At 27.1% G+C, this 25,241-nt stretch overlaps 4 protein-coding genes across 15 annotated transcripts; 1 reads left to right on the top strand and 3 right to left on the bottom strand.

Annotated features, from left to right (window-relative positions):
* Positions 1–410: 410 nt before the first annotated feature.
* LOC139088247 (probable serine/threonine-protein kinase kinX) lies at positions 411–7,558 on the bottom strand. 3 transcript variants are annotated; one of them, XM_070637372.1, is made up of 5 exons: positions 7,322–7,558; positions 5,385–5,518; positions 3,883–5,229; positions 3,734–3,790; positions 411–3,193 (listed from the first exon to the last, which is right to left on the bottom strand). In XM_070637372.1, the coding sequence occupies exons 2-5, from the start codon at positions 5,511–5,513 to the stop codon at positions 3,131–3,133; spliced, it is 1,596 nt and encodes a 531-aa protein (XP_070493473.1). In that variant the 5' UTR covers positions 5,514–5,518; positions 7,322–7,558; the 3' UTR covers positions 411–3,130. The 3 variants fall into 3 exon arrangements, with proteins under 3 accessions (XP_070493473.1, XP_070493475.1, XP_070493474.1); XM_070637374.1 differs by lacking the exon at positions 7,322–7,558 and adding an exon at positions 6,785–6,869; XM_070637373.1 differs by lacking the exon at positions 7,322–7,558 and adding an exon at positions 5,782–5,931.
* A 725-nt stretch (positions 7,559–8,283) lies between these two features.
* On the top strand, positions 8,284–12,595 carry LOC139088248 (contactin-1). 4 transcript variants are annotated; one of them, XM_070637378.1, is made up of 8 exons: positions 8,284–8,453; positions 9,143–9,291; positions 9,364–9,508; positions 9,578–9,637; positions 9,696–9,965; positions 10,036–10,107; positions 10,311–10,382; positions 12,346–12,595. In XM_070637378.1, exons 1-8 carry the CDS (start codon positions 8,414–8,416, stop codon positions 12,360–12,362), a joined length of 825 nt encoding a protein of 274 aa, XP_070493479.1. In that variant the 5' UTR covers positions 8,284–8,413; the 3' UTR covers positions 12,363–12,595. The 4 variants fall into 4 exon arrangements, with proteins under 4 accessions (XP_070493479.1, XP_070493477.1, XP_070493476.1 ...); XM_070637376.1 differs by lacking the exon at positions 12,346–12,595 and adding an exon at positions 11,407–11,724; XM_070637375.1 differs by lacking the exon at positions 12,346–12,595 and adding an exon at positions 11,353–11,724.
* A 419-nt stretch (positions 12,596–13,014) lies between these two features.
* Positions 13,015–17,163, bottom strand: LOC139088246 (facilitated trehalose transporter Tret1-like). Of its 3 annotated transcripts, none has more exons than XM_070637368.1 (7): positions 17,083–17,163; positions 15,102–15,311; positions 14,857–15,034; positions 14,738–14,794; positions 14,632–14,679; positions 13,662–14,574; positions 13,015–13,587 (listed from the first exon to the last, which is right to left on the bottom strand). In XM_070637368.1, exons 2-7 carry the CDS (start codon positions 15,303–15,305, stop codon positions 13,371–13,373), a joined length of 1,617 nt encoding a protein of 538 aa, XP_070493469.1. In that variant the 5' UTR covers positions 15,306–15,311; positions 17,083–17,163; the 3' UTR covers positions 13,015–13,370. The 3 variants fall into 3 exon arrangements, with proteins under 3 accessions (XP_070493469.1, XP_070493471.1, XP_070493470.1); XM_070637370.1 differs by lacking the exon at positions 17,083–17,163 and adding an exon at positions 16,216–16,381; XM_070637369.1 differs by lacking the exon at positions 17,083–17,163 and having other exon boundaries at positions 15,102–15,827.
* Positions 17,164–17,704: 541 nt separating this feature from the next.
* On the bottom strand, positions 17,705–24,246 carry Liprin-beta (liprin-beta). Of its 5 annotated transcripts, XR_011544198.1 has the most exons (8): positions 22,252–23,360; positions 20,904–21,556; positions 20,602–20,781; positions 20,253–20,528; positions 18,983–20,194; positions 18,749–18,898; positions 18,505–18,648; positions 17,705–18,388 (listed from the first exon to the last, which is right to left on the bottom strand). XR_011544198.1 is itself a non-coding variant. In XM_070637303.1 (7 exons), the coding sequence occupies exons 1-7, from the start codon at positions 24,041–24,043 to the stop codon at positions 18,291–18,293; spliced, it is 2,130 nt and encodes a 709-aa protein (XP_070493404.1). In that variant the 5' UTR covers positions 24,044–24,246; the 3' UTR covers positions 17,705–18,290. The 5 variants fall into 5 exon arrangements, 4 of the variants coding, with proteins under 4 accessions (XP_070493404.1, XP_070493401.1, XP_070493403.1 ...); XM_070637303.1 differs by lacking the exons at positions 18,505–18,648; positions 20,904–21,556; positions 22,252–23,360 and adding exons at positions 23,623–23,771; positions 23,947–24,246 and having other exon boundaries at positions 18,781–18,898; XM_070637300.1 differs by lacking the exon at positions 18,505–18,648 and having other exon boundaries at positions 18,781–18,898; positions 22,252–23,358.
* Positions 24,247–25,241: the final 995 nt, after the last annotated feature.

Here is a 25,241-nt window from a genome sequence, read left to right as displayed (position 1 = left end):
AAATCAAAATCTCTGATATTTTAGAATTAACATATTCGTTTTTAATGACTAGTATTATCATCTTTATTGATGAAAAATTCTTCTCAAATATAAATTATTCCATTTAGTCACGAACACATAATATTATTTCATTAATTCAAAATTTTATCGGAATTTTTTAACGAGTAATATGGACTTAAAGCATAAATGATTAATATGGTGATAAGTATTCAGGTGATTTTCGGAGAAATTAATGATTCAATTTTTGGCTAATATTTAAACTTACGAGTTTCCTAGTAATGTAAAAAAATCGTACAATATTTGAATTCATGAATGGGTGAATAGAATGTTTTCATTCATATACCATTCACGTATATAACCTGTAAGTAAAATTTTTTACGATGAAGTATTAAAAATACAATAGACATATATACCTTTAAAAAAGAGGTAAATATAAATGAATCTTTATTGTTGTATCAAATAAAATTTTATATCAAAATTGTATGTTTTGTTTTTGAAAAACTGCTTTCTCGCAATATAAATGGTATGATTAATTAATTAATGTATTCATGTTTCAAAAATGACGATACTTAAAGTTTCTACAAAAATTTAAACTTAAATTCGAGCTTCAAAGTAAATAAAAAAATGTAAATTAATAAAATTCGATATGAAATATCTTCGGTGGATATATAAATTGTTAGAGACGATTATTATTGTTGTTCTTTTGCTATTAGCAGCCTAAATGTTACACATTTTCTTCTATTATTTTTTTTTTTTTTGGATTCAAAAATATCAAAGATCTAAGGAATAAAAATATTTTTGGCATGTGTTTTACTAATTCTCTTAAATGAAGACGACATAACCCACCGGATTATAGAAAGAATCATTTTCTTATTTTTTATAGTGTATAAATTTTTCGTTATGTTGAGAATGACGGTTGATGAAATTTGATTAAAAAAATTTCACATTCGTTTTTGATATTTCATTAATTTTTAAAATTGTGTTTAAGTTGGAAGTGTATAAAAAGGATAAAAGGATACATTTATAGATATTATTTAAATTAGATTTGGAAGTTCTATATTCGGTAGTGAATGTAGGGCAGCTATTAAATATTCCATGTTTTTTTTAGAGTTGAAGATCATCGCAAGATTCAGAAACAGATTTAATAATTAATATCCAATTATTATCAATAGTAAAGTATTTCGGGAATAATGTGAGTATACTTTTGATCGTGGTCACATTCTTCAATTGTACTACAATCGGACTAATAGTGTTTTAGTTGTATATCTATTGAGCTTTTAATCATTTTTTTAAAAAAAAAATTAGATGATCTATCATTCGAACTACCGCTAGAATTTCCAATTCATGTTCATTTATATCATTTTAATTAATATTTCTTTGTAAAATTTTACATGCTACATAAATCTTATTCTCATTTTTTCTCTTTTATATATATATAAAAATTTATATATATTACGAAGAAGCTTTTTTAATGCAAATCATAAGGAAGAAAAGAAAACATAAAATATAATATACTTCAAACTTTAATGAAAGAGAACCTATTTGAAAAATGCTCATGCTATATCCGAAATGAAAAACTATTTGACCGTTATTGCAAACTATCAATAGCACGACTAGTTTTTACAACTAACAAATTCTTTAAACCTTATTTTTGCTTCTTTTTATTCATTCATACATGAATAACGGATTTGATTTGAATTTTCATTTTATCTATTTTTTCGTTTACGGCGAAAATAAAATATTATTTTGAAATAATAATAATAATAAAAAGCTTTGATGAAATCATAAGAAATGTCGATAATTTATTCAATTTTTTAATCAGCAATAACTACTCAAAATGATGATTATTTTGTTGTATATATTGTTTATATCTTAATTGGTCTAGGTATGAGAAAGGAGCTTAGAGATTTCATGTTTTTTTTTTTTTTCAATAATATGGCTTATTCTCGTTAATGATTCTAGATAGAAAAATTGTTCGTGATTTAATTAGACTTTTCTTTTTTGTTTTCTTATAGACACCTGAAAAACATTGTGAACGAGTTTAATTTGAAAAAGAGTTAGACGAAATATGTAATATGTATCTTCGATTTTGTTTTATAATTTTTTGCAAGCTTTATCATTTTTAAAATGTTTCACCTGAATTTTTTTTTATGCTGTTATTTTCTACCATATGAATACAATAAAAAGAATATCAATGTATATTTTCTTCTTGCTTAATATCTAGCTATCAATAAATTTTTTTTTCTTCAATAGAATTTTCACATTTTCTTTTTGATAAATGAACGGAATGATGCAATTTTGTAAAAAAAAAAGTATCATGAATATGATGAGATTTTTTGGAATTATTATTTTTCATTTTTTGTTCAATTAAAGCCTTAAAGACCTAAATGATAATACAATGAATAATTTTTGATGCGCTCATCTTAACTATTCAAATATCAGTTTCCCTACTCTTTTTTTTGTTCATATTCAAAATTTCTAATTAGGCCAAATTTTAATATAATCTTTGCTCAATTTTCACTTCATTTTAATGATAAATTTATCAATATTCTATCGACTTTTTCTTACAATTTTATTCAATAATATCTAAAAGTAATAAAAAAATATCAAGCAGATATCTCGTTATATTTAATTAAATTTGCACACCAGTTTTTAATCAATGATCAATAGAGAACTTAAATTGACATCATTCTGTCTGATGAGATTTTCATTTTTTTTTCACCTTTCATTATATATTCATAATTTATAAGTTCTCAACTATCAAAAAGCATTTTAATATTTTACATTTGTTATCTACGTTTATGTTTAGCAATTTTTTTAAAGAGAAACTCATGAATGTTTTCATCATACAAATTTAATAGTTAAGTTTGATATTTTTTCTTCTTATGAATGATTTACGTTACGTTTTCTATTATATGTTGGTCAGCACGAGTTAATAATTTATTTTAATACCCCTGTTTTGTTTTCACAAGATTATTTCATTATCTCAATAGTAGACTCGTCGAAATCATTCTAAGAATTAAATTTTTGTTTTTATCTCTTGTTTAAAAATAAAATTGTTTAAAAATTCCATTCTTCTCATTTTTCAAATCCATACGATGCAAACTTATGATGGTAATTATGATAATGCTTATTCTGAAATGATTTCTGGGGCCATTGTAGCTTCTGGCGAAATTTTATCGATTACTTTATCCTATAAAAAATTTTATTATAAATTAGAAAATTTAATTAATAATTAAGAATAATATCCCATCAAGCATGGTGGAAAGATTTTATATTAAAGGTAACTCAGGCGTCATCTGATATTTTCAAAAAAAAAAAATCAGAAAAAAAACAAATCTCAAAAAGTTTCACAATTCTGATATTTAAAAAGTATCCTAAAGAAAACTTAGCTTTTATGAAGATGGGACAAAAATGACAGAATGACAAATTAAGAAAATTCTTTGAAAATTAAATCAATTTCAATAGAATAGAATAAATCCATTATCTAATGCGATAATAATAAAAAAATATGTGACAATCGTTTGAGAAGATACCATTGAAATGATTCATGTTGGTATGTGGATAAATATGTGAGTCAGTAAAGTGAGATTTAAAATGATACAAGATTAAATATCTTCACTTATGAATAGCTATAAACTAATAAGTAAACTTAAAAAGTGAATTTACAAGTACATTTATTTTTATATAATTTGCGCTAATGTAAACGGCAAGAAATGGTTTAAAGAATTACCTCTTTCAAAACTGGTTTTTCATCTTCAACTTCATCATTATGAACTCCATTCTCCGTCTATAAAACATATAAATAAAATGTTAAATAATTATAATATAATACAATAATTTATCATCGAGTGTAAATCTTAAAATGACAAATTGTAATACCTTTCCGTTCTCAACGGGCTCCTCCATAACTCCATTTTGCTTTACTTCAATAACTTCAGCTGGTGGAGAAATATCGTCAATATCATCAGTTGGTGGAGGAGGCAATTCAATATCCTTATCATTCGATACTTCATTATCAACGCGGTCAACAGCTTCTTCTAAAACCTTTTCAATCATTTCTGCAACTGGTTCAACATCAATCTCTTTAATTTGCTCATCTTCTAATTCCATTTCAACATTATTTGCATTTGTATTCTCTTCCATTGCATTCTGAACAACGTTCATTGACTCGGCAAACACTGAAAATTGACTTGGTGGCGGTGTTGTTGGGATTGCTGGTGGCTCTTCGATGGTATCAATTTTTTCTACGATGGGTTCTTCCTCTTTTGGTTCTTCTTTCTTCGGTGTTTCCTCTACAATTGGCTCAGAGGTTTTCATTTCAGCGATTGGTTCTGGAACTTTTTCCTCAACGACAGGCTCAGAAACTTTTTCCTCAACGACAGGCTCAGGGAATTTTTCTTCAACGATTGGTTCTGGAACTTTTTCCTCAACTACAGGCTCTGGAGTTTTTTCTTCAACGATTGGTTCTGGAACTTTTTCTTCAATGACAGGTTCTGAAAGTTTTTCTTCAACAATGGGTTCTGGAAGTTTTTCTTCAACGACAGGTTCTGGAAGTTTTTCTTCAACAACGGGTTCTGGAAGTTTTTCTTCAACGACAGGTTCTGGAAGTTTTTCTTCAACGACAGGTTCTGGGACTTTTTCTTCAATAACAGGCTCTAAAACTTTTTGCTCTGCTATAGGCTCTGGGGCTTTTTCTTCCACTACTGTTTCCTTCTTTTCGGTTACAGGCTCAATTTTTTCCTCAGTTTTTTCTTTTACTTCCTCAACTTGAACCGGTTCCTCAACTTGGACCTTGATTTCAGCCGTCTTTTCTGTAACCTCAGCAGATTCATTTTCACATTTGGTCTCTTCTGTTTTAGAAGCTTCAGTTTCCTCCTGTGGTTTTTCCTCTGTTACGATTTTTTCGGCTTCCTTTTCCTTCTTATCCTTCTTTACTGGTTTAGATTTGTCTTTTCTACCAAATGAAATTGATCTGAATGACCACTTCTTTTTAACTTTTTCTTTTTTCGGTTTCTCTTCCTCAGTTGTTGCGGTTGCTTCTGCTAAAGGAACTGAAGTTGATTCTTCAGCAGATTTTTCTTCAGTTGTTTCTTCTACTTTATTTTCTTCAACAGTTTCAGATGCGTTTTCGCCATTTACAACAACTGTTTCATCAGTTTTTTCAACTTTTTCGCCTTCATTCTTTTCATTTTCAGCAGCATCATTCTCGACCTTGTTTTCTTTGTCCTATGTATGTTGAAGTATAATAGTGAAAATATAAGAAAGAGAAATATTGAGTTTAAATGGATAAAAAGGAATTAAAGAATAACAAATATATGTGTAAAAATTATATAAAGAATAGAGATTGTAGCGGTTTATTTATAATAAACTTAACGCCTTACCGATGATTCATTTTCTTTGAAATATTTATCATCAATTTTTTCTAGCTTTCCCGTTCCTTCCTGTACTGCGTCTTCTTTTGTCGTTTCAGTTGTGATGTCTACAGAGCGTTTACTTTGAGCCTTACCCATTGTATCTGTAATGCATGAATGAATTTATTATAAAAGAATTTAAATACAATTTATTTATTAGTTATTGTTATCGTGCCGCTATAAGTCTCTCTACTGTATGATGCTGAGGACTTTAGAAATTATTCAATTAATCAATTTCAATTATGGTGGCAATTGACGAAAAAATTCCCACATTTTTTAAATTTAAGATTGTATATTACCCGAATACTTTCATACAATATCAAAAGGATTATCTTAAGAAAAATTTTAATGCAATTGATATACCTACTTTAAGAAATCAAATTATTGTTAACTTCAAAATGAAATGATTCTTATAATGTTTCAAAATGCGAGAAGCTTCTCTAGTTATCAGCACTTGTGTGTATTCAGACAGATCACTACAACTGGTATGTCAAAAATTTCAAGTTTTTTTAAAGAGTCACATTGATTTATAAATATAAGTATCAATGAAAGAAAAAAATGTATATAAACAAAAACAAAAAAATATGAAAAAAATGTTATCAGAAATAACTGCTTCAACTGCCTGCCTGAGGTTCGTCTGTGTCACATGCTTTAGATAATATTTGAACTTATTTAGGCGCTTCTTCGTAACGAAAAAAATATACACACAGAACAACATTTTTCACTTTATCAAGCTGAATTCCATCATTTAAATATTTACATATTACTGGGAGTTGTTATTTGCCTATTGCAAATTTAGTTCTTTGTTTAAAATAAACTTAATTTACTTTCTACATATTTTTGTATTACTCTAAACTCAATACTTTAATGATGAATCATTAAATAGCAAAAAAAGAGAGCCTGATGTGTGAATCACAAAAGTCGTGTAATGCTTTTGTAAATTTTGCATTAGTGTTTAAAGTTCCAATCATGCAATGCAATTTGATTTGATTTTTCGTTTATTAAAAAATAGCACTCAAAAGTAAATGAACAATCAATTGCTGATTTTAACAAGAATTTTACACATTCCTATGACTTGTTTTGTGTATTTTTGTTCTTTAATTTTATGTGTATGTTCATTTTTGTCAAAAATGATGTACATGTGTTTAAAGTAAAATAGAATATAAAGAAGGAAAAGAGGCTTCTATACACACCATAAATATATCTATATAAATATATAAAACATGACTGGATTTTATGTCGTATGCAATTAAACGACGAATAAGACATGGCTTGAATTTTTTATTAACTATATTGCTTTATAACTTCCGTTTATTCATTCTTATTCAAAATTAATAATTTTTTCTTTAGTTCATATATAATATACATACGCTTGATTTAAATGATTATATCGAATTTATTCAATTGATAAAAATTTTGCTAAAATCACTATTAAAATATTTTACGTCCATAAAAATGACAATGACTCATAATAAAATCCAAAAACCGGCTTGGTCTTAATTTTTTTTTTTTTCGCTTTTTTTATTTCTAGCATATGAACAGCAAATGCTCTTTTTTTCACGAAGAAAAAAATTTCAAACAAAAAAGAAAATTCATACATTTATCATTATGTTGTTCTTTAAGCATTAAAATACTCATTTTTAGTCATAACTACTCTAACCGTATTTCTCAAACTACACATATACATGATATTTAAAGATAATTGCGGCGTAACAAAATGATGATTTTTAGGAGGAAAGTATGATTTATATAATTAAGTCATAAACGATCTTTTTAAATGAATGAGAATTTTTCATCGATTTTAACTTAAAACTCTTATCATTTTCATGTAAGCTATCATAATTTTACTTTAGAGAAACCAGTTTTTGATTTTTGGGAGGTTCCTAGTTTTTTTTTATTTCACTTACCAACTTCTTTTTCAATTACTCTTATAACAAAGCGCGTCGACAAGAAAAAAATGTGTCACTTTTAAAACTCAGTTTTTTAGAATAAAATGATTTTATAAGAGCTTAATTTAGTTTGTGTCAACTATTTCGCTACTTGTCTACAAATTCTAATTTATTACACTTGTCGAAAACTCGAAAATCACAGTAAATGAATTAATTTTTTTCTCCCCGATCTTTTTTAAGATTCATTAGACAGAACGGTTGTTAGCTTAGAGCAACATTAAGCAACACTGAGCAAAAATCGGTTACCAAATTTAAATTACATTTTTTCCGTTAGGTACTAAACTAACAACTCGATTATATGATTTTATTTTTAAATGAATAACGCTTAATTTAATTGGCTAAAAAGAGTATAAAAATTCTAAAATTAATTTCACTTCTTAGATGGGCTTAAAATTTAGATTACTAAATAATTGAACTTGTAATAATTCACAGTAACATTTTAAATTTCTCACATTAAAAAAATTGAATTAAAACCGTTACGAAACATTCTACTTTTGTGAAATTTATTTGAAACTTTTAAAGAGTTTTTAAAAAAATTAACAATATTTTCCATATTTTCTCGAGATTCAACCCAATGATACTTTCATAATTATTTTTAAAAGCAAAAATTTAATTCATTCTTTTTTTAATTTATTACTTTACATTACATACACTTTTGATTTATACGGATGCTTTTTGTATATTCGCATGTATGCGAAGCATTTCAGCTGATTTTCCGCAAACTTTTGGAACGACAAAAAGTGGTGTCAAGCAGTTTGGGAATGAAAAATAAATACCATAAATAAGTAAAATTTAATCTATAATTATCATCGGGATACTTAACAATTTTAAATTTTATCAAAACCCTTATAAAAACTTATTAATTATTTTCAAGAAAATTTTGTCATTCCATTAACCACATCACTTTTAAACTGATCCGTTTTTCTGTACGATTTTCGCATAAACATAAGTTTTCCTGTTTGTTGTTTTATAATGTAAGACTTTCTCCATAACAGTGATATTATTTAAATAGTTATTTATGCAGTGAGTAACTTGTCGTCCCTTTCCAAGATGAAATCAGATTTGGCTGTTGCAGTTATCCTTCTAAAACGTAATTTTAGTGTGATTTAAAAAATAATAATAATTTTTTGTGAAAAAATATTGCATTAAAATTTTTGTGATATGTTGCGTAACAAAAAAAATAAATTTATGTTGATTTGAAAACTTCGCACGTTAATCTAATTCATAAATAATTAATGTATTTAATCAATATTTACTTCCAAAATATGATTAAATATGTATGGTTATTAATAACATCACAAAATTAAATAGGTGTGATTTAGTTTACCTTTTACATGCAAGGACATACGTTTATTTTCTATATCCTTTTATTCATATATATTGGAATTTTAGGAGAAAAAAATTTGTCTTTAAAAAAACATAAAATAAAAAAGCTACAATGAGAAAATTGTTTTGACATTGTGAAGATCTTTAAATAAGATAATAGTTTTGATTGGCGTTTACTCGCTTGTGTATGCAATATAAAATATTTTTACATTGACTAAGAGTATCCTTAAATATTCTCTTTAAAAATGGTGATAAAAAAGTTTAATATGAAATAATAACATTTACAAATGTTTCAAAACATATTCCGATTACACACATAAAGTGACAGGTTTATTTTTTTAAAATATTTTACAAAATAAGATGACATTTATTAAAAAATATTATGAAAATTATTGATCTCGATACAAAAAAACTTATCAAAAAGTTCATCAATGCTGTTTCTTTATATTACAGTGCTTTTAAATCTAAATTTCGTAAACTCCCTTATACGTCGTGATTACAGTGTTCATGCCGGTAAAAATATAACAATCCCATGTATTAAAAGTGTTTCCGATACTATCTTATGGACTCGTGATGGAAATAATATAAGTAGCAATTTAAATGTAAAATAATCTATTAAATATAGGTAATTAAGAAAATCTAATAATCATTTTTCTTATACTTTTGAAACAAAGGATGATAATTCATTGGTATTTATTGACGTTACCTCCAACGAAGCAGGCCTTTATATATGTTCAGTCTTAAAAAACTCATCATCAGACACACAGACATCATATCAACCTCACATGCAAGCACAAATCAAAGTCAAAACAAGACCAGGTATTTGGAAAAAATAAAATCAATAAAATTATTATTAATTTTTTTTACTCCTTTCTTCTTAATGTAAAGGAGCTGTCGGCTCTTTTCGTGCTAGAGCAACAACTATAATTGCAGTATTAATTTGGGAGGGTAAAATAAATAATTTTGATATGAATTTTTAATTCTTATAGTTTAATTTTTTCCAAAGTCTGGCGTAATAGAACTGGAAACACACCAATCATAGACTTTACAGCTGAAATGCGAAAACAACCTGAAATTTTCCCTAACAACACTGAGGAAAATGTTGAATGGCAGAGATTAGATCCTCAACATATTGCTCCAAATGCGCGGCAATTAGAAGTTTATCATTTAGTTCCAAATACTAGCTATCAGTTTCGAATTTGGGCGAGTAATGAAGTTGGAAGTGGTGAAATATACACAATTAGTACAAGAACTGTTGCCCCTGTCGAAGAGAAAGGTTTGGAAGTGTGACTGAATTGATATAATTGCATATTATACATAGTTATTATTTTTCTAACACCATTTAGATTTAATCATGCGTATATTAGAAGATGCTAAAGAATTTAAAAAAGAGTACTGGATAATTGCGGTTGGTATTGGTAAGTAAAAAGTAATTTAATTCTTATTTATTACTTTTAATATTGTTTTTGTGAATTTTAAAAATACCAGCGTGTTATCAGCTCTAGATTTTTTGTTAAAGATATTTTGTGAACGTTAAATATTATTAGGAACTAGAAAAAATTTGATAGAATAGAATTATGTTTAAAAGAAAAATTTCGAAATTTTTCCTTTCTTAATATAGTAATGGGAACTCTGCTAATTTTAACAATTGGAACAACGTTAATTCTATGGAAAGAGTGTCGAGAATCCTCCGGTAAAAAATATTTATGTTTTGCATTAAATGCACTGGCGTTGCTTGTTATTTTTTGCATATTAATAATTTTTGAATTATTTTATTTAATGCTTTCTTAATTTCTAGCTGAAATTGTTGAAAAGATTATTAAATTTATGAATTAATTTTATTCGGAGTTTTGAGTGTCCGATTGTTTAAGGGCCAAATATTAAATAAAATGCCAAAAATTAATTTTTCTCAAATATATTCATTATCATAAGTACCTAGAGAAATTTTAAAAATACTTACGGTTTCAATTTAAAAAAAATTAATAGCTTCCAACTATATGAACATTTAAAGTAGAGTTAATTAATAGAGAAAAAAATAGAATGCCTCGGATTTGAAACTGATCTTTTGTAGCTGCGAAAAAAAAAACACACGAATATTATATATAAAAAATATTTTTAAATTTTGACTTCCAAAGCAATTTTAGAAAAGACTATTTTTGTTTTAAATTTTTGATGTAATGTAGTTTATCGGAAAATTTGAATAGTAAATAGTTGACATTTTTGGAATTAATTAGAATTTAAAAGTGGTTTTTTGATTGAATATGAAAAAGCTCAAAGTATCTATTTTTAAAAAAAGCTTTTTCAATGCATTTTTTCCTAAATCCACTATTTCATAATTTTTAGCTTTGTTCTTGCTTAATGAAAAAAATATTTGGAAGCACAAATACCGGGACCAATCATTAAACTAATTTTTGATATATATTTTTCTTACTTTTTACATTTTTACATTTTTCTATTTTCTATAATGCTGAATGACTGGCTTTAAATTCTCATCTGGTATCAAAACATCTAAATTTTTAATTTTTAACATAAATTTTTTACTACTTATATTATTGCACTGTTGTAAATTTTACATAATATTACTTTTTTCTTATCATATACTCTCTCGACTATACAAATTAACACACAAACAAACATATTAAATTAAACATCTTCTCAAGCAGAAGACGAGTCTGATAAAGACTTAGTTCAAAATATGCATGTTATATTAAATCCAGGTTTCTGCCACGATGACGACCAAAATCGACCTTTATCTCCAATCAAAACACATTTTTATGGATATGGAAATCATTATAATGATGATTATGAGAAGGATATGACTTTTTCACGAAAAATGTCGATCTTTTTTACGGGAAATACAATAAAAAGAATTTGAGTAAAGGTTTTTCCAGAGCATGAACGTCTGATGATGAAATAAAACAACTTATAATAAAAGTGATGCTGAATAAACTATGCACTCTCTGTCAATTCTTTAGCTTACTTTTACTGTTAAATAAATAATTTCCAAAAAAAATATCATTTAAAAAAAAAACAAACGAAGAAAATATAAAAAAGAAGACTTAAAACTTGCTAAAATATTTGCTATGTGAATTTGAAAAAGCCTTCGTAACGCAAAATAGCTAAAAAGTGTTATCCATTTACTTTATCTATTACATACATGTAAAATAGTCAAAACGCATTTTTTTATTACTTGTGCATTTTAACCATTTTATCTAGTCTGCAAAATATACATTAAAATCTCCTTACTTCACTTTACAATCCTAATGTGTTCAAAAATTAATCTTTTTTTTCTTTATTGTATCTTTGCCCTTTTGCATGATTCTAACTTTTTGTATTATAATTATCTGAACTCAAATTATTTTCAAAATACTCTCGTTGAATAATACAATCAGGGGGTAAAGATAAATAAAGAATTAAGAAAATTTTTTTTAAATCCAACTGTTTTTGAGAATTTTTGAAATTTTTTGTACTTCATAATTTTCAAAATACTTGTTTATCTTTTAGAAATAATTTATTAATATGCTTGAAAAGTTACTAAAATAGTTTATAAAATTCTTACTTCAATATCAATTTGAGGATAAAAGTGTTGCTTATAAATATGTGAGATAATATTGAACTATTGAATTTTTTATTTCATTGCAATATTACTATATCAGATGTGCCTCAAAAATAAAATGAGAAGAAGTAGTAAATAAAACGAATGGATTTAATGCATGCAATAAAAATAAAAATTCCTGGTATTATTGATTCTAGAGATATTTAAGCATTTTAATAAAGTCAATAATTATAGCTAAAAGCACATATGGAATTCAAAAAAAAAAAAAATAAAGTATTAAATGATCAGAATTTTTTTTATACATTCTTTAAATTTAAAATACTAAAATATCCACATCAAAAAGTTTAAAAGTTTCAAATTTGTTGAGGAAATATAATAAAATTTAAATCATTATAAAGTCCGAAAGTTGACTAAAATCTATTACAAATTGAATTTGTTTGATTTAGAAATCACAAAATTATCAAATTAAATTTTAATCAATTTTATTGAGTTTAAAGTGATATAAACTAATTGAGATTCACTTTGCCTACATAATTGGAATAAACATGTTGAAAAATAATAAAATATAAGAAATGTGTTGAATTTTAAAACTAAAAATTTACTGCTTTAAAATCGAAAAATTAAATAAAGAGAAGTTTGAAAGGCCTAGGAAAATTTTAGAAACGAATATAAATCAATAAATTTTATGCTTCCAATTAGTATGGAAAATAAATAATCGATAAATTATTTATGCTTCATAAAGTGCTTTGAAAAATAAAAAACCAAAAAGAAAAAATGCACAGAGGTTTTAAATCTAAGAATCAAAGATGATTAAATTGATTAATTGATTTTAATTCCAAAGATTAAGCAATGGAAAAACTTTAATTATTAAACTGAATGATTTAAATTTAAAAAAAAAGAACGTGTTAAAATATGAATAAAAAGAATTGAACTACACATGCACGTGTTACAATGTGCATACCTTTTATTTTTTATTGATAATGATTAGCATGTGAAGTTGAAAAATAAAAGTATTCTGACTAGTTAGAAGCTCAAACATGCTACAATGCTTAATAGAAACATTCAAAATCATTTAAAAGAGAATAAAAATGTGAAAACTTTTTACTACGGCAATGTACATATTTATTAGTATTTATTATTATCTCCTTCAAATGCAATATTATTACAACCCTTTTTACTGTCATCCACAGAAAGAACCGATTTATTTTTTGGAATATTAATATCTTTCAGTTTTTTGTTATTGTCGGAGAAATGAAGCTCAATATCTTCAAGTGTTCTCTTTTCAGTTTCAGGTAAGTAACAATATATGAATATAAATCCTAGAACATCGATTACAGCATACCTTACGAAATGAATATAATTATTATTATTAAATATAGCAATGGAAAAAAATAAAATTACAAAATTTTTACTTACAAAGCGATGACACCAAACAGTGATAATGATGATTCGAGATTGAAATAAGTTTTTGTAGTAAAAAATGCCATAGTGTAGTTTAGTGCAGCAGTAATTCCAGTGGCAAGTCCACGAGATTTAAATGGGAAAACTTCAGAAAGTATCATCCATGGGACGGGAAGAAGACCCAAGCTCGTAAAAAATGCCATAAGATAAATCAATGTCAAAGGGATGTATCCTAAGCTATTGTTGCTATCAGCATGAACTGTATGCTTTTCAAAAGATGTAAGTCCACTTGGCAGTACAATGTATGAATAAATTGCAAGAGAAATGATACTTATACAAGCTCCAGTCATAGAAATAAGTGCAATTTTTCTCTTTCCTAATGGTTTAACCAAGCAGACACAAACAATGTTAGCGAAAAATCCCATGATACCTATAACAACTGTTGCCCATGATGCATCATAAGGAATTGAATATGCTTGAAATATTTGAACAAAATATGGACGCATCGATGCTAATCCACTAAACTGTGCAAACGCAAACATCATGATGACAAGGAAAAAAGGTTTTAAAGTTCGTTTACGTTTAAGCTCTTTCAATAATTCTCTAGCTGTTGCCGGTGGATGAATACATTTTGAATCATTTTTATGGCATGAAACACATCGATTGCTTTCTTCACTATATCTAACTATTTCATTAAATTCAGATTCAACATGTTTTGGGTTTTTTACCCATCCTCTTAGCCACATTAAACTTTTCAACGCTTCATCTTTTCTATTTTTTGCAAGGAGCCAGAACGGTGTTTCGGGAACGAAACAAATAGCGACTGCCGTACAAATAGGAACAGTACAACAAATTAATGCGGTTAGACGCCATGTAGTTATGCTTCCAAGTAAATAAACTAAAGAAATTCCTATCATAACGGCGACACCTGTAATTGAATATGATTAAATTCATCTGTTAATATTCATAAATTAAAACATTTTACCTGCACATGATGTTAATACTCCACGAATACTTGGCTGACATATTTCTCCTGTAGCAAATTAACGTTTGTAATTTTTTGGGAATCTCAATAAAATTTATCAACATACCAACATAAGTTATTATTGGTGCTTCCATAAAGCCAACACCGAGTCCCAACAAAACCGCTGTTTTTTTTTTTAAAAAAAAATTACTAATAAATAAAACTATTAATGTAACAAAAATTTACCTGCAATATAAAGTTCAGTCAACGAACTCGCATAGTGTAGCATTGTCCATCCGATAATGTGTGGTATATTAACAAGTACCATTGATTTTTTTCTTCCAAGCGGCTCTAACACAATTCCACTTGCTATACTACCAATAGGTTGAAATATAAAAGCAATACTTGCAAACCATGACGCTTGCTGATGTTTGAAATATCATTTATTTAATGGCACAACAATATTTATTATTATTATTATTACATATTACCTCTGCCGTAAAAGAAAGAATGTCATTACTGTCGTGTTCTTTAAGTCCTCGCAATGCTGGAATTACGATTGTAGGAAATGAAACAGCCATACCAAGATCAAGAAGAAGAAGATTCTTTGCTGAGCTCGCAAGAATTTGCGGAAGAAAACATCTAAAAGTGCTAATATTTTCGAGCTTTTCGCTCTTTTCTCCTTCGTTTTTCATTTTTTTCTAATTTGTAAAAATCAAGAAATTTTTTTTTAAATACAAACTGTTAAAGAAAAGCTCAAAAAGCTGTTATTGTTCGCTAGAGTTCAATGCTTGAATGAACACATTGCGTCACGAGATAGTATGCTAATATTTAGCGAAGAAACTAAGTAGCACACGTTTAGTTATAACATTAAATTTTCTCTCACTGTATCAAATATGATTTCTACTCATTCATTTTATTTGTAGCTAATTGTTTAATTAATTGTTATGAATTTCATTGCATAATTATCAGCGAGTCAATAAATGCATACGATATTTTGATTTAATTTAGGTACTTTAAATCCATCAGATATGTCCTCGTTTAAAATTTACAACATCTCGTCACATCCCATTCTTTTATTCATTACAGTTATAGATAGATTATTTTAACTAAATGCATTTAAAAGCATTAAAATTATCACTCTATTTGTGAACGATTAAGAAGATCAGCATGAATTTCAAACATTACTCCCTTATCTTTAATAAATAAATTAATGATACTTTAAAGGTCATTTTTAGAGCTGAACTTTGATATTAGTGCAGTCAAATGTGTGTCTATGTAAACTAAAATGAAGAATATTCACTGACAAATTCCAAGAATTTACAAAAATATTTTGAATTTACATTTAAATTTAGTGTGTGAAAACATGCAAAATTTATTTCACTCCGTAAAAACCCAGTCAAAAATTAAACTAATTAACAAATATTTTTAAAGACTTTTCTTTAGCTAGAAAACTTATTTTTTTAAGAACGGAAATACCGGATATTCATAATTACTTATTGCATCAGATTTAATTCAATCAACATCAATTTAATAAATTTCACTCTATGTTTGAATCAGTAATATGAAAAATTAAAAAATTCACGGTCAATATCAATGTCATACTTTTGTCAATTAGTTTTCTAATTGCCTTTCACTAACACATGATGCGATTTCATTATTTTAAAAACATATAGTATTTTGATCATATCTCAGTTAACATGAGAAAAGCAAGTCGCTTAATTTTGTTTTGTTACACACTGATGATATTCGATTTTATATAATAAAAACAACAACTGAAAGCACTATGACGAATTAAAAGCTTTATTTGTTTTTTGATTCGCAGTGTGTAAAAGAAGAAAATCAACTGATTTTAAAAGTTTAGAGATGACCAAACTTTTTCGAAACATTCAAATCAATCATCGAGATTCAACAAACTTATTAATTGTGATGAACAAACAAAATGATGTTACGACCTCTCATCGCAATTGTAAAAAGAAGAATAATCTCTTTAAGAGGATAATCAATGTGAACTCAAAAGTTCCTGTATCGCATTCATATTTACAAAAGTATTGATGATTAATTATGACTCGAATAACTAAAAAAATTGTAAATTTTTTGGAAAAATTTAATCAACTTTTTAGTTGGGGTCTATTGACAATCAGTATATAAATTTCGGTAATCCAATATATAGGAAATATATTTGACATGTCAAACTTGTTGGAAATCACTTCCATACTTGTAATAATAATTGAAATATTTAAATTACAAAGAAGAGCCATAAAGCATTTTTCGTGCATAGCAAAATCAAATCCAAAGAAATCACCTTGAATATTGTTATTACACAAAAATAATGATTTCTAATTGATTGACAGTCATGCTTTTGATTGTTGTTTGAATGTTAAATATTAATGTTTTTTTCTGATCTTCGTTTTAAATAGTTGGTCTATATATTCAATCCCAAAAGAAATTTATTTACTATATATGACATACTTAATCTTAACTTCAACTTATTTTCTTTTATTATTATTTATTTTAATTTTATGCTTAAAGCAAGTCTGAATAGTTGCGCGATCACTTTGAAACTGAAAACACTATGTAGATTTTTCAGTTTGAAAATGTAACTAATGTGTAAAAATACAAACTCATAAAACATACCGATGATACTAAGAAATAGTACAATGATAGTTTTAGACACTAGTAAAACATGAATGAATTTCTTTTGATATCCTGAATGTCCTTAAATATTTATTAATGTTTTTAACATTGAAAATTTTCATCCACTTCAAACAATTTTTTCAATTGGAAAATTATCTTACATATGCAAATATTTATATTATATTACTTAAAAGTTTGTTAAATAAATAGAAACAAATGCTATTTTAAAATTTTAAAGATAATTAAGGTAAAAACTTAATTTTTTTATATCAAACATTTACCTGAGACTTTGATGCATCAAAGAAGAGAGAATATCATTTAAAAGTATGTCAATTGAACAGAGGTGACTAAAGTATTAGTATTATATGATTTACTCCATTTTATTTACCTACCTCCCTCTGAAAATGATTAAAAAAAACTAATAAAATTATAATAAAAAAAAACGCATATTTAGAACTTCATCAAAAAAGAAATGCAGAACTTTATTGTTATTTATTTTAATACTTAATACATAAATTAAACTTTTTAATCTGTAAGACACATGATTTTTATTGTTAGGTGATTCACAAAAGGAAGATAGTAAATTTTTTCCTCTTAAATATTTAAACTTTTTTGTTCAACAAACACTTAATAAAAATTACAATTCAATTTGTAAATTTAAATTATCAACGAAACTTTTTTTTTTGATTATTGTTTCAATTTTCTTTTTTTTGTTTTAGATCTCATATAGGTATTAATAATTTTTCAACATTATTTTCTATCTACTTTAAGGTCATTATTACGTAGTTTATGTATTAGTGTAAATTTATTCATTTTTAGATATCTTCGCATTGATAGAAATTAATTTTCTTGAATATTTCTATGTCAATTAAAGTAAGTAGCTTATGTGCAGCAGAAATGCAATTATGTCATTTTAGAATGACAAGTAAGAAGTGAAATATTTTATAGTCAACTTATTGGAAGACTTTAAACTTTAAGGGTTTAAAATAAATTATTGGTCCTTTAGTTTTATTAGTTTATCAAAAATATCATATTTTGATTTATTATTTGGCTGTAAAGCAACTCCTTACACTAGGTCGCCCTGTACTATTATTTTTTGTGTTATTTCCATTCGAATCTAAATCATCATATTCTTCAGATTCTGTGAACAAAAAGAAATAATTGTTTATTAGATTTTAATTCGAATTATGAATGTTATTCACATCAATTAAACATCAATCGTTATTAATTAATAAGGTATTAGGTATTTATATTTACTTATGAACTATAAATGACTTTAGTTATATTTGTTTCTTAATATTATTCATATATGAAAGATGTAGTAATTTAAATTGTTTTTAATGAAATTAATGAGCATCCGCATCCATCACCATGAACTAATTTAAATCTTTAGCATAAATACTGTAAATATGTTAAAAGAATAAACATTTTAATAAAAAAAAGAGAGAGAAATATTCGATATTAAAAAGTGAAAGTTAACAAGTACACAACACTAGCTTACGGTTAAGTTAGAGTTAGTCATTAGAGCATTACCCTTCTGAATGTTTTCTGAAGAGATACCTGTCATTGGGCACACATAATTGCTGAATTCTGATTCCTCGTTCTTAATACTTTTTTTACGCTTCAGAGAAAATTGTGATTTCTTAGGTGTCTAAAAATAAAAAAAATTGATTTTTTTATATAAAATTAAATCTAATTTTGTCAATTAAAAATTAATAATAAAATTTATTTATACCTTTATCTTGCCTGTGATTGTAAGCGGAATATATCCTAAGGTATTTTCAGCCTCTCGCTTTAGTTGAATGCAATCACGACCCAAAAGATCTTTGAAGTGTGTCTGTAAATGCCTCCTTAATAATGTTTTAGATGGAGGAATAGAAAGTAAATCAGCAAAGAGCTCTGAATTGAATTTTACATCATTGACCATAAGGCTTCCATGAACCCCTGACCCACGCAAATTTGGAGCATATTCTGCTAGATCCACCATACGTAGCCATTCCATTATACAATGTGATGTCCAGAATACAATTTTATCCTTGTCAATTTCTCCAAGTCTACGAACTAGACAATCTGGATTGAAGTTTTGCTCTCGTAACAATTGTATTCCGCGACGTAAACTTGCAGCATGCAAACAAGAACTGATATGCATTGTTGCTAAATCATCGAATGTTAATCGATGAAGTACACGTCCATCGATTCTTGCTGCCATAAACTCATCTTTATGTTGTGGTAATCCAATATCATCAAGCCATCTTAAAACCCATGCTGTATCAAGTTTCCCCGCATTTCTAAGCATTTCATCAGTGTCTTGCTCACTTACATCGGCCATAGCTAACAATATTTTCTTTCGATGAAGAAGTGATTTTAAATTTAATTCTTTCTCAATATCTTGTGGTGCACAAGTTAACAATTCCTCTCCAGTTTTCAACCATCTTCTTGCATTTTCAATAACATAATCCAAGCCAAGTTCCTCGAACCACACGCATAACATTTCTGAATCCCAATCTTTAAAAGGCTTCTTATTAGTTTCTTGTGTACTCCAACCCAATCGTGGTCCAGCAGTTGCTCTCATACCACCCCGTACAAATTCATTTTCAGTATTTGAAGAGTCTTCGACTAGACTAACATTTCCGTTGTTATTAGAGCTATTTTTAATTTTTTCAAATATTCCACGTAGTCCTTTGTGCTTCTGACTCATCGATGGAGATGTTAATGCTTGAACTTGATAGCTTCTTTGAGGGATATTTATGCTATCATCTATTACTTTGTCTTTATCGGCAAATACAACATTTCTTCGAGGTGTGTTATTCATTTCTGAATTGTCATGGGTGTTTCCATTTATACCTCCCGATGATGATAACGATAGCATTGTAGCTGTTGCAAACGATTGTCTTGGAAGACTACTATAATGAATGTCTGAGCGTTGTCTAGAAAATTCCGGCGAAGACTAAAATATAATGGAATCTTAAAAGATGCACTTTCTGTAAAGGCTTTCTAATACTTACGGAGTTAGCAAGAGCCATATTTTGTGATAAATTTCCATGACTTCCACTAAGAGTATTGTTATTCTTTTGATTAATGGCTACAATCTGTTGCGTTGCATAACGTTTACTACTATATGGCGATTGCGCATTATTAAGATTTGTTAAACTGCTCTTTAACACTCCTGTACGTAATTCGAAATTTTCCCGTTCTAATGTAGCTTGCTGCAATTTAAATTCACTTATTGCTTGCATTAATTCAAGTTTTTGTGTTTCGAGTGATGATCTAGATAACATTTCCTAAAAATAATTTTTTATTATACTAAATGACTTGACGAATAATTTTAATACCAAATTGATCATTTTTACTTACCCTATTTAATAAATCTTCTGCATTTTGAAGCTGATGATTTTTCTCATTAATAGTCATTTCCATTTCTTTCAACTTATCATTTTGTGCATTAATTTGTTCTGTTAAAATTTGGATTTGTAACTGAAGAGCATCTTTATCTGACTGTAGACGACGAACTCGTTCTGATGAGTTATCTTGACGCTAAATGAGTACATGAATTTAGATAAAATAAAATTATTTTTAGAATAATATGTTGTGTGTATGAAATATTTAAAATAAATGTTTGATTTTCTAATAAGATCATTTCTTTTTAATCCATTCACCTGATATGGTGGAGAATAGTAATGATTACTACAACATGGTGGGGGATAATGATAATATGGTGCTTCATAATTTCCTCCTGATAGCGAAAGATTAGAGGGATGTTGAAAGAGCTCTTGGCAACTTCCAAGACGATATGGGTCATATGGTCGTCTATAATATTCCATTGATCGTAAATCTTCTCTGCTAGCCATGTGGTGTTTGAAATAATGATGTTCCCATGGATGAAATGGAGGAGGTGGTGGAATTTCCCATGCAATTGGAGACATTCGTCGATTACTACATGAGCTTGATGAGTTGTTATCTTTAGTTAAACTGTTCCCAATAAGGATTTTTTCGTTGAGATCTTTTTCTTTCAATGAATGAGTACTACGACTTTTTGAGTCACGCTCTCGACGATGCGACTGACTTCGGCTTCGTTGTCGTCGATCAAGGCTAACGGAGTTTGCATTTGCAAATCGCGGGGGTTTGTTTGAATTTGAATTGGGTCGTTTTAAATCACTATTAGCAGGTGTTTTCTTTTCTTCTTCTTCCTCTTCCTCCTCTTTTCCTTCTTCTTTGATGTATTTCCGATCGAAATTTTCATGTGTTCTTTTTTGTGATCGCTGTAAACACGTCCATGTGATTTCCTCATCATCTGAACTTGAATCTTCTGCTAGAAATTTAAAGCTTTTCATTCAAACTGTGTTTGCACGTGATAGGCATAACCGAATTTTAAGCAAATATTTTCTTTTCAAAACGAAATATTTTTCTTATTGTTCCACTCTTTTTCTTTTATAGTAAAAACGAGTCAGAACAAACAAAAAATTTAAAATAAAATACACTATATGCGGCAAGAGAGAGACTTGTATGAAAGAGCCTTGAATGTAGAAAACACATAGAAGAAAAATATTAAATATTAGTGATCTTTTACATTTTTCTTTTATCCAGCTATTAGCCTTTTCATCATTGAATTGATTTTTTAGAAAAATTTTACATATGATAGAAAATTAGAAGAGAAAAAAAAATCAAACAGAAGAATATTTATGTACCACATATTATTATTGTATTTAAAATATAGAGAGTGAGGATTTAAGAATGTTAAAAGGGGGGATAAAAATAGAAAACCGAAAGAAAAATTATTTTCTTCTTATAGTCAAAGATTAAACGCATCTATTTAGTTTGAGAACAGACATTTGAAATCATAAAGACCCGGTTATTACATTTTCGATGAAACACAGCAAGATATGATGAAATTTTTTTTAAAAATCTATATACGTATTTAGACATTCAAAATATTTTGAAAGGAATGACAGATTAATGACAATGCATTCAAAATATTTTAATTCTAAATTCGCTAGATATATTAACCTTTTACTATTTCTTTTGCAACTACATCACAATGAAGACTATCATTTGAATCATACGATTCTGAGTTTTCTGTTAATGTTGCAGGATGTTCATCGTCGTCTTCATCATATTCTTCTGAAGTTGTAGGTTCACTCTTCGGTTGCACAATAATATCTTTTGTATCACTTTTAGATCTTGGAGGCTTTTGTGGCTTTTCTAAGATTTTTTCAGTTTCCAGTTTTGATTTTTGCTCTGCTAGCATTTCTCTTCTTTTCTTCAAGAGTCTCTGAATCTTTCTTGCATTCTCAGAATGTTTTGGTTGTAAAGATTCACTATTTGGCATTTGTTTTTGTATTTCACTGCTATTTGTAGACAATACAACGGGCTTCATACTTTTAAAAATACTTAAAATATTGCTCTATCTATAATTTTCCTTTCTATTAAAAATTCTTGAACCGTCTTACTGCATCAAAATTCCGCGAGAAACTGACATCAACTACTCTCATTTTCGAGTGTGTGTTTTTTTTTTAATTACTTACAGCGGTAAAATGGCTCAGTTTTGTAGTTTCTTCTAAGCTAATTTTATAACCACACTCTCTGTATATCAGAGATTTTTTTCAAATCACGCTGTTTCTCCCCCGCATTATTAAAGTTCTCCCAAATGAAACATAAACATTTTCTTTAAATAAAATTTCGTTCATATTCAATCTTCAATCCTGTCTGTTTTCTGTTTTAATCTCTCATACCGAAAAAAAAGAGAAATATACTAAAAAATCTGAAGCAGATGTGCCCAAAATGTTATATCCGCTCAATTCATCGGCTATTTTATAAAATGTAATTAAAAATGACTTTGAGACAGTATAGCAATGAACTCTAAGCCGATAGCTTGATGTTTTCTGTTTAAATTTTTTTTACACAAAATAACAGAGGCAGACGAGTCTCTCAAAAAAGTTTAAAATAATTTTCTTTTTAAATAGAAATACGGAAATCACAAGCCCCCAAAAAATCAAACAATGATCAAAATTGAGAAAATGTATGACGTTACAAACATGCATTCCTCGGATCATTAGTATTTGTAATATGAAGTATTAATACATTGATGATAACAGATTTTTTTATCGAATCGTGTGACTCATTTCACTGATAATTATAAAGTAAGAAAATTAAAAAATCATTTTAAGAACTTTGTCTCTAATAAAGTTCCTATTTTAATTAACGTCTTCATGATGATTTTACTGCCATTAAAATAATAATTTGCCTCAAAGAATTAGGTTCGTAATTAATCAAGGATAACAATGAAATTTTATTAATTATAAATAAACGGTGAATGAATTGAAATAATGATCAAATTACAAAATCTCAACTTAGCTAAAAACTAAAATCAAAACTTACTGGCATGTATACTTCCAACCACGCATTAATAACTTCTGCGGTTTCTTTGTCCGGCGGCGAAGGAGTATTTTTGCACTGTTGCAAAGCTAATGAAAGAGTTGTTGCTGCAGATAAAACATTTATTGTTGATGGTTGCGAATTTTGATCATCTAAAAGCAATGTAAAAAAAATAAGATATCTGAACTCATAAAATACATTTTTTTCTGTCGTTGTTTCGTCATCAATTATTATCTCATTATGATTGGAAATGATTTGAAGGTATAGAAGTAATATGAAAAAATCAATAAATATCCAGTTATCTAACAAAAAGATTAAAAGTTTTACCTAAAATTATTCCATCAAATGAGGATAGAGCCTTCTCAAGTAATTTGGAAGCCTCATCATTCAAATCCATGCCGAAACTTTGTTTTGTTTTAGACATATTTTATTAGCCTGTTGCTTTTTTTATTGTTTTGATTTTCTTATATCGTCACTAAACTAATTCTTATATCTTATTAATAAATTATTTTCTAGGCCTTTTAAACCAACACATAATCACAACAACACTTTAATTAAGCATAAAGTGAAAATATATACGAAAAGCTATCAATCAAAAGCATAAAAATAATAAAGAAAAAAATTTGTGAGCACTTTTTTACGGTATAACAAAAAAATTATAACAGAAATGCAACAATAAACTGAAGGGATGGCAACACAATAAAAATTATTTGAAAAAAAGTAAACTGTCATAAAAATTGTGAAGCATGTAGCATGATTTTAAAATAAATCACTCGTTAAAAAAAATTTTACCTTTATATTAAATATAAAGTAAATATAATGTTAATATTAAATACATTAAATAAAGAAATAATTATTTTTTTTAATTTTTTTTATTCTAATCTAACTGCATTAATATTGGCATTGAAATGAACATATTTTTTTCTTTATAATAGTTAATTCAACATAATAAACTTTTTTTTTCTTTGATAAACTCATTATTTGAATTAAATAAGGCTTTTTCATTTGAAAATAGTAGATTAATAAATAGAAAAATTACTTAATAATAATAATAAAATAAAAATGAAAAAAAAAATCCATAATAAATATGATAATAAAGTTACTAGTAAAATTCTGCGAAATGCCAAAAATATATTCCAATTCATTTTTTCGTCCTTTGAAAAAGTACAGAGAGTTATTCTGAGAGCATCGTATTTAGTACGATTGGAAATACAACAGAGAAAGAAAAAAAAACCAACCTACCTGACGTAAGATTGCCATGTGAAAGCGCATAAATAAACGAATTGTGATAACAATATCAGAATCACATTGACATACCCTCACCCTTGAATTATTATTTTTCCGTATTTTCTCTCAATCACTTTCTCTGCTATGGAAATTTTGAGCGGAGCTTAACTGTATAAAAAGGAAAATGAGAGAGCTTTTCATCGCAGTTTTCCTTGAGTCGTTATCGTGGTAAGAAAGGAAAAGAATTATTTAATTTTTACCTTCTTCATAATTAACATTAAAAATTACTCAAACTTATTAATTTTTAATTCATCAATGAGAGTAATTATCCTATTTTTATTGAGTTAAGTGAAAATTATTGTAAAATGTATAATTTTAAATTCAAAAACGAAAAT

Source organism: Chironomus tepperi, unplaced genomic scaffold, assembly GCF_022539635.2.
Source record: "Chironomus tepperi strain 1889 unplaced genomic scaffold, CSIRO-AGI_Ctep_v1 contig_161, whole genome shotgun sequence".
Taxonomy (NCBI): Eukaryota; Metazoa; Arthropoda; class Insecta; order Diptera; family Chironomidae; genus Chironomus; species Chironomus tepperi.
The sequence above is the reverse complement of the archived record's forward strand: the minus strand, read 5'-3'. Positions and strand labels throughout refer to the sequence as shown.

Bases quoted from the DNA above. Each gene is read 5' to 3' on its own strand.
- Liprin-beta (XM_070637300.1), bottom strand. From the start codon at position 22,621: ATGAAGCCCGTTGTATTGTCTACAAATAGCAGTGAAATACAAAAACAA. The intron at 21,557-22,251 runs GTTAATATATCT...TTAAATTTCTAG, and splicing joins TGCAAAAGAAATAGTAAAAG to CAGAAGATTCAAGTTCAGAT. The intron at 18,899-18,982 runs GTATAAATAAAT...TTTTATTTTTAG, and splicing joins CAATCACAGGCAAGATAAAG to ACACCTAAGAAATCACAATT.
- LOC139088247 (XM_070637372.1), bottom strand. From the start codon at position 5,513: ATGGGTAAGGCTCAAAGTAAACGCTCTGTAGACATCACAACTGAAACG. The intron at 5,230-5,384 runs GTAAGGCGTTAA...CAACATACATAG, and splicing joins TCAAAGAAAATGAATCATCG to GACAAAGAAAACAAGGTCGA. The intron at 3,194-3,733 runs GTAATTCTTTAA...AATTTTTTATAG, and splicing joins AAAAACCAGTTTTGAAAGAG to GATAAAGTAATCGATAAAAT.
- LOC139088248 (XM_070637375.1), top strand. From the start codon at position 8,414: ATGAAATCAGATTTGGCTGTTGCAGTTATCCTTCTAAAAC. The intron at 9,292-9,363 runs GTAAAATAATCT...TTTGAAACAAAG, and splicing joins ATATAAGTAGCAATTTAAAT to GATGATAATTCATTGGTATT. The intron at 10,383-11,352 runs GTAAAAAATATT...CTTCTCAAGCAG, and splicing joins AGAGTGTCGAGAATCCTCCG to AAGACGAGTCTGATAAAGAC.
- LOC139088246 (XM_070637368.1), bottom strand. From the start codon at position 15,305: ATGAAAAACGAAGGAGAAAAGAGCGAAAAGCTCGAAAATATTAGCACT. The intron at 15,035-15,101 runs GTAATATGTAAT...TTCAAACATCAG, and splicing joins TTCTTTCTTTTACGGCAGAG to CAAGCGTCATGGTTTGCAAG. The intron at 14,795-14,856 runs GTAAATTTTTGT...AAAAAAAAACAG, and splicing joins GACTGAACTTTATATTGCAG to CGGTTTTGTTGGGACTCGGT.